Below are 10,053 nucleotides of genomic sequence, written 5' to 3'. Positions count from 1 at the left end.
TCTAAATGAGCGGCGATAATAAGGGTGGTACTAAAAAAGTTCCTCTGTGCACTCACGGATGGGAGGGCATTTGAAGAGGTGGCGTTTTCCCTCAGCTTACACACTCTGTTCCCACCAAATTCCCGGGACACTTTGGCTTTTTGTGTGGTCCCCCCGCCTTGCCCCGCTCTGGAGGGCTGCCCCCTATCTAACGCACACCTGTGTGACTGGCCCGCTCCCTTCACGAACTCGCTGGGGCTTGTAATCAGCTTTGTGAAGCTATTGAGGCCACGGCTCAGTGCAAACTTCCCAACCACACAGCGCGCTCGACCACTGAATGGCAGCGCAGCGTGGGGGAGCCTCTCCAAACTCCGGGCCTGCCAAATTCCTGCAGAGGCTCTCACAATCACCCCTACACAGACACAAAGAGTGAGAAGAAGAAGAAGAAGAAGAAGAAGAAGACATTTAGATGCGATCATACAATCATAACCAAAAACAGACGATCGCTGAGATAAAAGTTGTCAAGTGTAACAATCAGTTGCTTCGTGGAAGAAATCTGAAGTTCAGTAACAAGCTCATTTCTGCCTGAGGTCTGTGAATGCTGAGTTTGGTGTTTCCCAAACAGTGTGTTGGAACAACATTGCAAATGAGGCCCACTGATTGCAGGCAAGATGTCATTTTAAAGTAAAGTTCAGCACATTAAGTCTGCCAGCCTCACACGTACAAGACTACAGTAATGCTAATCTTGGCATATTCCACAAAATCCGAACAGAAATGAGCAAAACATTGGAAAATAAAAACGGTAAACTAAGTTGTGGGGGGTTTAGGAGCGCATTGAATGCCAAACCACATTTTGTGCCGCTTAAAAGCCTGCTAGAGAGTCGCAGGCTGCAGAAATTGCGGCGCAGCAGCATCTCTCCTCTTGGAAGGGCGCAGGATTAAGAGGCCGCAAGATTGTTAAACATGTCAACGTGTAATTGCACGATAAGGCCCTCGCGAGGAATTTATTGGCCCAGTTGCTATTTCTATTCCCCCCTAATCTCGTTCAGCACATTCGTTCCGTGCAATCTGTCTCCGTAATCTTCTGCGACAGAGCGGCGACCAATAGCGGCATAGCGGGTTTTTTTTGGTGAAGGGAGAGAAATATGCAGAGGCGTGATAAAGTGATGCTAATTATCCCCATTTAGGACAGCGAGTGCGAGAGATCGGGGAGTGCACGAGAGAGAGAGGCGAATACGAGCCAACAACAGCCAAGGCTCTCCCAACGCAAAATATATCGGCGGTTACAAGATAAGGACATCGCGCCCTGAGACGATTTATTGGTTGGGGTTCACCGCCATAACCAGCAGCTCCACCACTTTGGCGCCCACTTCCAGCCCCATCCCGTCTTTTTCACGCACACCCGCCCCACCGCTTTGGCGGAGGAGTAAATTATTTTGGTGAAATTTACCAGAACGCTTTGGCTTTAACCTGGCACTGTGCCCTAAATCGTACCCCGCCTCTGTGCTTTCAGCGCTAATCCGTGTCGCTTTTCGGGGGCACCAAAAATACAAAGAGCTGCAGAGAGGGCAGTCCCTCAGCTCTACTACCCCACTACTCAGACAAGTAAAAGTGTAGGCCTAAGAATCAGCATCAACTCGTTATAAGAAATAATGAATATAACATCTAGCTTATATTTATTTAGCAAGAAGTGACAAGAAGAAGAAGAAGAAGAACAAGAATAGGAGGAGGAAGAAGAGGAGGAGGATAAAGAGGAAGAAGAAGAGGAGGAAGAAGAAGAGGAAGAATAGGAGGAGGAAGATGAAGAAGATGAGGAGGAAGAAGAGGAGGAGGATAAAGAGGAAGAAGAAGAGGAGGAAGAAGAAGAGGAGAAAGAGGAGGAGGAAGAATAGGAGGAGGAAGATGAAGAAGAGGAGGAGGAAGAAGAAGAAGAAGAAGAAGAAATCACATTTTACATCATATCTTTAATTATGGAAAAGAGTCTATAACATAGTTAAGTAACTGTTACCAAATCATTTAGGCAATTATTTATTTATCAGTTACCTTAAAACCTTAAGTTTATTCAATTCTTTTTAGTTTATTGTAGTTAATTTATAATAGCCATTCTAAACAATAAACTAAGTAGGCTAAGCTAATGTTTTGTTTGTTTGTTTGTTTTTCAATACTATAATCATTTAGATTCTGGAGGTTATTTTATCCTTCAGACGGTGTGTATTGGATGGGATGCTGAGATGTCTGAGGGTCTGACACTTGTTGCTGAACTTCCTCGGGAGTAACAGGGAAGTGATAATAGACTCTGACCTGCTGCTGACCCTGAGGTCAGAGCGTCTGCTAGTTAATCCTACATCCCCTTACACACTCCATCCAGCTCGTTTTCTGTGATTCAGCACTCAAAAACACACGAGCACAATATGGTCCACAACTCAGCTCCCAAGTAATGTACAGTAAATGAGTGCATGGGACACACAGAAAACTAAATGCAGTAAACTGGCCTGTAACATCATATTAAGCTTACATTATTTACCAAGAAATATCAAATGATTAAAATCCTCATTATTAAATGCAATTGAAGGGGTTTTGTCTAATAGAAACAGCTGTTTGTTAGTGTCTGAGTGATTCTTGGTCTTCAAGTTAGGCAGTTTGTATCAAATGATTAAAAAAAAAAAAGATTTGGATTATGTTTGTAATCTCACGCGCAATGTCAAACTGCGCAGGTATTTCATGTCCGAGATGGAGTTTAAGCCAAGGCGTCTAGTGCACTAAACATTTTTGCTTTATTTAATTTCATTATAAACTGTTTCCACAGTGAAATTGCTCTAGACTATCAGGACTGCTTCCACAAATGTTTCTGATGTTAGCTCTTCAAAGCCGCACGCGCACATCTCTGTACTGCCTTGCAGTTTTAAAGTTCAAGCGTCTGGACAGAAATTCTGAAAAAGGCCAAAATCGTGTAGGTGCTTGATTTATGCTTGCCTTATAGGCTATAGCAATTACAACGCCTGAACCTGGGTTATAAAGAAGCTTTTAACTGGCATGTAATTAATTGTTTTTCATGTAAGTCAGTCTTTCATAAACGTGTTTTCTGTGGAAATCATAATTTATTTTGCAGGGTAAAAGGCAAGAGAACAGATTTAATACATTGTGAAAAAACCTGCCTGACCTGCTCACGTCAAAACGTAAAGAAGGTGTTTTTTATTTAATTTGCCCACATAAATAATAATAATAATAATAATAATAATAATAATAATAATAATAATAATGGTTTGTCTAAATAATGGAATGATTTTTATAGATTGTGTTCTCTATAAAGTAAGAAATCTTCCCAAGTGAACTTCCCCAAAATGTCCCATTACAAGAAATAACAACAATTTAGTTTTTTTTAATTATTATTATTATTATTTTAAATCAGCTGTTGTCTGAAATAGCGACGATGGATGCTTGAATAACGACTGAATTATAGGGTGCAATTAAAGGTGGTCCTTTACACTGAGGAGCGAATAGGTGCACATTATAAAGATGTGAGAGAAGGAGCGGAACAATTACACAATGCCATGAACAAAATAACAAAACTAACACATTTTAGAACCATAGTAACATTCTTCCAAATTTTATTTAGACAATGAGTCAGCGCAAAGTGAGGATGTAAACTGGCAGGAATGCATTTCATAAATTATATACAGCAGCAGTTACGTGCCAGTCTTCTCAAATATTAAAACTTATTCACAATTTACAAGAAATGTTACAGCATATTTCAGGTACATAGATTCACGTGTACAAATGTTTCAAATGTAAGAGGCTATGCAAGAATCTCTTTATAAATTCCCAGAAACATTTCTCCAAGTTATCCAAGTTATGCTAGATGTCTTATTAACTTAAAAAAAATGAATTTGCACAAATAAATATGTGAACAGAAACACTTCAGTTACGGTGAACATCGCGGGATTTTTGGCATGGCCAGGAAGAATGTCAAATTAGAATTCATGAACAGTATAATTTATAAAAACATGTTTAGTCTAAGTGACATATCATCAGCTCTCGAGTTCCTCGGAACGGAAACCGAAATGATAGCTATTTTTATCTTAAATTACAAGGACATCTTAAAACATTCTGTACAAAAGTAGTTAAATGGCCATCGAAAAGAGGTCAATATTTGGTGGTGTGTCTGAATCCCCCCTCCCTTTTCTTCAACAATTTCAAATGTGCGTGAGCGGGACAGTCCCGTTTACTCCGGCCGTCGTGCTCTGATAGTGCTGCGGTAAAGCGTGTAGTCTGCTCTGAACGGACGGCTCTCCGGACTCTCCAGCCGGTAAATACATGCTAATCATCTCCCTCAAGTCTCCCTGGCACGGGCCTCTGGAGTGCGTGCTAACTGGAGGACTTACGTTCGGCTCGGACTTGACCAAAGAGCTCAGCGTGCCGATGGCGGCCGACGACGCAACACCCGCGTTTTGGTGCTGGGAATAGGAAATCCCTCCATAGCCGGGCGGCGACGCGCTCATGTAACTCTGGGAACTGGATATGGGGCTGTACTGCAGGGTGCTCATGTCGTAGCGGTGCATTGGCTGCGGGTTGTGCGGATGATGGTGGTGGGCATGGGGGTGGTGGTGGTGGTGGTGTGCCCCGCTGCCCGGGTGCTGCCCGTAGGCGAGCTGCGCCTCCTGCATCATAGCAGCAGCAGCGGCGGCGGCAGCGACTTGGCCCGAATACGCGCCGTTTGCCCAGCCGTTCATGTGCGAGTAACCGGCGCCGGCTGAGCCACCGTGACCCCCGGGGCTTTCTAACCTCTGGCCTACTCCGGCTGCGCTCATGCCCACCCCGAGGCCAACTCCCGCGCCCGTGGCCGCTCCGCCGAGCAGACCGCCAGCCAGAGAGTACTTGTCCTTTTTAAGCAGCGTCTTGGTTTTGCGCCTCGGTCGGTATTTGTAATCCGGATGCTCTTTCATGTGCATGGCGCGCAGCCTTTTTGCCTCGTCGATGAAGGGCCGCTTTTCAGCTTCTGACATCACCTTCCACTCTGCGCCGAGTCTCTTGCTGATCTCTGAGTTGTGCATTTTCGGATTTTCCTGAGCCATTTTCCGGCGCTGGCCGCGGGACCACACCATAAACGCATTCATAGGGCGTTTGACGCGCTCTTGGTTGGCTTTGTTCCCCGTGTTCGGACCTGTCTGCCCCGGGTTTGTATTGCTCTGGGGTCCCGGGGAGTGCAAGTCCGTCTCCATCATCATGCTATACATTCACGTGGTTTTAAAGACTTCTCAACTAATACAAAAAAGCATTAACTTTCGGCGCTGGTCCGCCGGAGCAGGTGCAGCACAAGCAAGGCAAGGAGAACTCCGGAATGAAGTGGAATTTAATCCGAACAGTGGCTGTGAGTTTGAAGTTCTGGTGGTGTTTTTGTATTTTTTTTTTTAATATCTTCCTGCAGCCTGTTTTGTCTTGTCCCGAACAGCTGTTTTACATCCACGCTAATTGAAAGCGCATTGGAGCTACTTTCCCTAGTGGAGCTGAGGAGTTAGTTAAAGTGGCGGCCATATGACGGGTTTTGACAGCGATTAAACCGAGCCAGCGGCCAATGGCGTGCAAGAACGGGAGCGATTTGCATGGTGATCGGTGCAGTGACGTAGGAGCGAGGACAGACCTAGTAGGCGGGGTGCAGCAGGGGTCAGCCACGCCCCTCCAACGGAAACCAGAGAGCGGGAGACCCTGACAGATTATGGCTAGTTGATTTTTTTTTCCTCCAGTAAATTCATTAAAAAAAAAGAAAAAAAAAAAAAAAACACTTTATCCTCTTTAAAAGTTCAATTGTTTAAAAATATTCGATCATCTTTAACGTTCAATCAAACAAAAGTGTGTGTAATTGGAAATAAAGGGTAAGATCTCTGAAATAAATCGTTTATAATAACCCCGTTTCTTGCTGTGTTCAGTTTCTTGCAAATAAAGAGAGAAAAGTGAAGTTCAGACCTAATTTAATGCTCTGCTGAATATGACAACGGAGCTGTAGAATAGATATACTACCACGAAAAACTTAAACTCTTACAATGTCACTGATTTCGCTCATTAGAAAATGGTTAAGAAAGACCATTATTATTATAAATAAGTAACCTAATTTATTGTGTGAATGCACTTTTCCTCTGGACACGGATACAAAACAGCACACAAGTGCGCACTGTGCTTACCTGCACCCCTCCAGCGCCACACACTCTGCCTATCGGCATCCCCGCTGTAGCAGCCCAGCCGCCGGCTACTTTTACAACAGACTGCCTATATGTTCAGCTAATACATTTAGTCAAAAGGGGAATGCGATTCCATAGACGTCTGAAAGGAGTCTTAGTGCCGTCTGCTGGCAGTTTAGTGTTTGAAATATGTCATGGTTCTGAAAGACAGCATCATAGCACGTATGGAAATATATATTAAGTCGCTTTACACTGAAACAACGGATTAAGTGCAATATACATATATATGATTTTTTTTTACTTGGTATATTGTTTGTAACGCAGATCAGACTGAAGACGATATTAAGACCAAGTGCATGTTACAATCTATTGGCAAGGGAAAATCTCACACTGTGCACAACGCAGCACATGTATAATTCGAATTTCACAGCTGACCTGCCCTGAAAACACCAATCAGCCCCTAATTGAAGGCAAAACAAAAATATTCCTGCCCCGCTGCGCAGCTAACGATGCCAAGCTGTATGGCTTTTAATTAGGTTAATACCGATGTGCATGAGAAAAAAGAGTCATTGAACGTGAATCACACACTAAACTGTGTAATTGTGCTTAAACATATGACAGTGGTAAATATCATATCTGTCAGTGGCTCGAGGTGAGATCAGTTAAATTACAGGTAAAGAAAATGATGAGTATATAAAGAATATCAATTATTTTCTCCGTTTTCTCCACTGATATTAAACGACACCTGTGGAAACTGATACAGGGTTACCTCTAAATATTTTAGGGTGTGATATTCTATATATTGCTCACAATAATAGCATAGAACGGGGTATTTAGATTTTTTCCCCCTTGTTTATAAACCACAAAGCAATACGTTTGCGCCTAATTAAGGATCTATTACAGTATAGCGAATATATATTGTAATATATTTTATAATAGAGGAAAACACGATTTGACAGCCAGAACATTACTGCCAGACCGTTCAATTTCATATATGTTTTTCTATGTATGTTTTCGACTTCCTAAAATGTCTGAATGGCTGATTTAATAAAAAAAAAAATATCACCCACCCTTAAGAATAAGTCTATCTTAATTCATGTGCACTTTATCAACAAAACCCAGCCAGACAGTGATGGCCGAAATAACGCAAGTTACCTCGCAGTAGCATAATAATAATAATAATAATAATAATAATAATAATAATAATAATACACAGTGATTATTATAGTTTCTATTATTATTATTATTATTATTATTATTATTATTATTATTATTGCTGTTGTTGTGGTTGTAGGATTATTATTAATTTATTGTTGTTGGTGTTGTTCATAAAGACAAACCAAACTTGGTGTTCATACCGATTATTTCACCATTTTTCTTTACTTAAAATGTTTTTAGAAAGCTGCTTGAGGAGGGGATTAGTAAGATTAGACGTTTCCGTTTCGCTTGGATTAAAGTCAATTGAAACACACCGTAACCCTCGTGGGACACATTTACTTTGTCCTTGTTATTTTGTGTCTGGCTGCGCGCTTTGGAGCAGTGCAGACTGAGCACGCGGGGGAGAGGGGACGGCGGTGGTGCGCGCGCGAGTGCAGGGGTCACAGCAGTTCCCCTAAACAAACAGCACTGACCCTCATAATTGTTCAAGGGTTCTTATTTGTTGGATTAAGATGGATGCGCTCTCTTTCTAGAAACACAAAAGATTTTGTACAGGGCCCACAAAGGCACTATCCAAATTAATAAGCTGCTTTCTATTAGATCTATACTTTGTTCTCAGGACAAGTAAGTAATAATAATATATAAGCACTAGCATATAAGAGAATATTTGCAAGAAATAATGCATGGACTAAAAAACTAAACACAGACCCGAGTTTTTATTCCAGAAACGAATTATTACCCCTCAGTGTACCCTCTCCCTCCCATTGCTAAACCTCTCCCAAAAGTGGAGAGTCTCTTGAACTTGTGAGCAGGCAGTTTAGCATCACCATCTGACAGGTGTTAGCGGCCGCGCGCTCACAAAACATAATTACGCTGTAGGGAGAGTGGAACAGTAAAAATGCTCTGGGAGAGGGGGTTTGGGTATCAGATATCAGAGATATCAGAGTCTATAGCACAAATGCCCCAAACACAAATTTCCACTATAGTGAAAATCCTAAAATCTATAGACTCTCTAACTGTCCCCACATGTCGCCTGAGTCTGTTTCTGAAACATAACTGTCTGCAATATTTTCCCTCTTTTGAACTAATCGGGCACGTGAGCGTTAAAATTTCATTATGGCCTATAAATATAATTCAAAGTAAGATCGCATTAATAGAAACCTCAGTGATGAAAGGTATGATGACAAAGTAGGCGACACTGTGTCACTAATCTCTTTCGTTATTGATCAGACATTTATATTTAACCTGAATCTAGTGTAGTTTTTTTTAAAAGACAATTTACATTTATTTACAGTTACAGTTGTATTGTATACAATTTACAGATTTACAGTTGAATCCTAATGGCTCTAGTTCTTATATACATATATATATATATATATATATATATATATATATATATATATATATATATATATATATATATATATATATATATATATAAACACTTGTTTTTAAAAGAGGGCAATGTTATTCTATAATTAGTTGATCGCTGACCTCCAGGGTGGTTGGTGAGTTAAAATGACCATTTGTCAGATAGAGTGATATAATACTGAAAAAAAGCACTGGGATGAAATCATGCAAACCAAATATACCTAGGACCTAATGTTTCAGCGGCATATGCATGAGCTTCAGTACTACTTTAAACTTTGACACGATAACTGGCTAAAGCAGTACTCGTTTAGAGTATCCTTAAACAACTTTCTGTGAGTAATCTGTTCAGATTTACTGATATCTCATTGCCTACTGAGTAAATCTGGTAGTCTTGTCTCGGCGGGATGAAGGACGCTTTCCTCCGGCGCGCGGCAAACACCAACCCCTCGCTGCTACAACAGCATTAAATTCACACTGCAAATGTGCCATTGTGTAATTTATAATTATTCCAGTTCACCCACAGACATTTAAGCGTGTATATCTCAGTCTAAGTATAACCTTGTGGATTTAATTCTAAACACACAGTTTAGTTAAGGGCAGTGTAGTCAGTTCCAGCGCACTGGAGTTGTTGCCCCAAACCTTTTTTTTTTTTTTTTTTTTTTTTTTGACGAGGATTAGTCGTTTAACACACCATGCGGTCGAATCTAAATAACAAAATCTTATTTCCGATTGTCCTGTACTCTACAACCAATCAGTTTTATCAACATTTTTCTTCTCTAAAAGAATCTGAATCATTACATTTCAGATCAAGCAAACTTACGCGAGTTCCACCGTTCCCGATTTGCAGTGCTGGAAAATTGTTGTTGCTCGTGACTATCGCTCCATCCCTCTTAAAAACTAGTTTAGTGCACCAAAGCTGCGCGAGCCCGGCTCCCCATCCATCCCACCACTCACCACACACTGAGCAGAGAAGCAAGAAAATGAAATTTATTATAGACTCGAAAGACAATTTCAAGTCATTGTTTCTCTCGGCGAAAGGGCTCCTTCTTACATAATGAAGCGCCTTTTGTGTGGCGCAAAACAATGGCAAACAAGTATTCTAATAAATAGCCACTTTTTTGTTCCCTCTCGAGGATGAATGGAGTCGAGCAGTTGGGTTTGAAAGCAGCTGCGGCGCGCGCAGGAGACGCTTGGGGGCGGAGCCTCGGCGCGCGGCCACTCTGCTCTATGGAAACGGACTTGGAGAGCGGAAGCAGCAGCGGCAGCAGCATGTCCACAGCCCTGATCGCCTCCAAAGTCTATCAGCTACTACAAGGCTCCAAAGAGCACTACACAAATTAAATAAAAGAATCCCTAAACAGACATTCTTTCA

General features: G+C 41.7%; 1 protein-coding gene across 1 annotated transcript; it reads right to left on the bottom strand.

Moving 5' to 3' along the window:
* Nucleotides 1-252: 252 nt before the first annotated feature.
* On the bottom strand, nt 253-7,208 carry sox1a (SRY-box transcription factor 1a). Its single transcript, XM_026910868.3, has 2 exons — nt 4,362-7,208; nt 253-391 (listed from the first exon to the last, which is right to left on the bottom strand). The coding sequence occupies exons 1-2, from the start codon at nt 5,211-5,213 to the stop codon at nt 386-388; spliced, it is 858 nt and encodes a 285-aa protein (XP_026766669.1). The 5' UTR covers nt 5,214-7,208; the 3' UTR covers nt 253-385.
* Nucleotides 7,209-10,053: the final 2,845 nt, after the last annotated feature.

The sequence above is a fragment of the Pangasianodon hypophthalmus genome, chromosome 5 (assembly GCF_027358585.1).
Source record: "Pangasianodon hypophthalmus isolate fPanHyp1 chromosome 5, fPanHyp1.pri, whole genome shotgun sequence".
Lineage (NCBI taxonomy): Eukaryota > Metazoa > Chordata > Actinopteri > Siluriformes > Pangasiidae > Pangasianodon > Pangasianodon hypophthalmus.
Note: the sequence above shows the minus strand (reverse complement) of the source record. Positions and strands in the feature narration are given on the sequence as shown.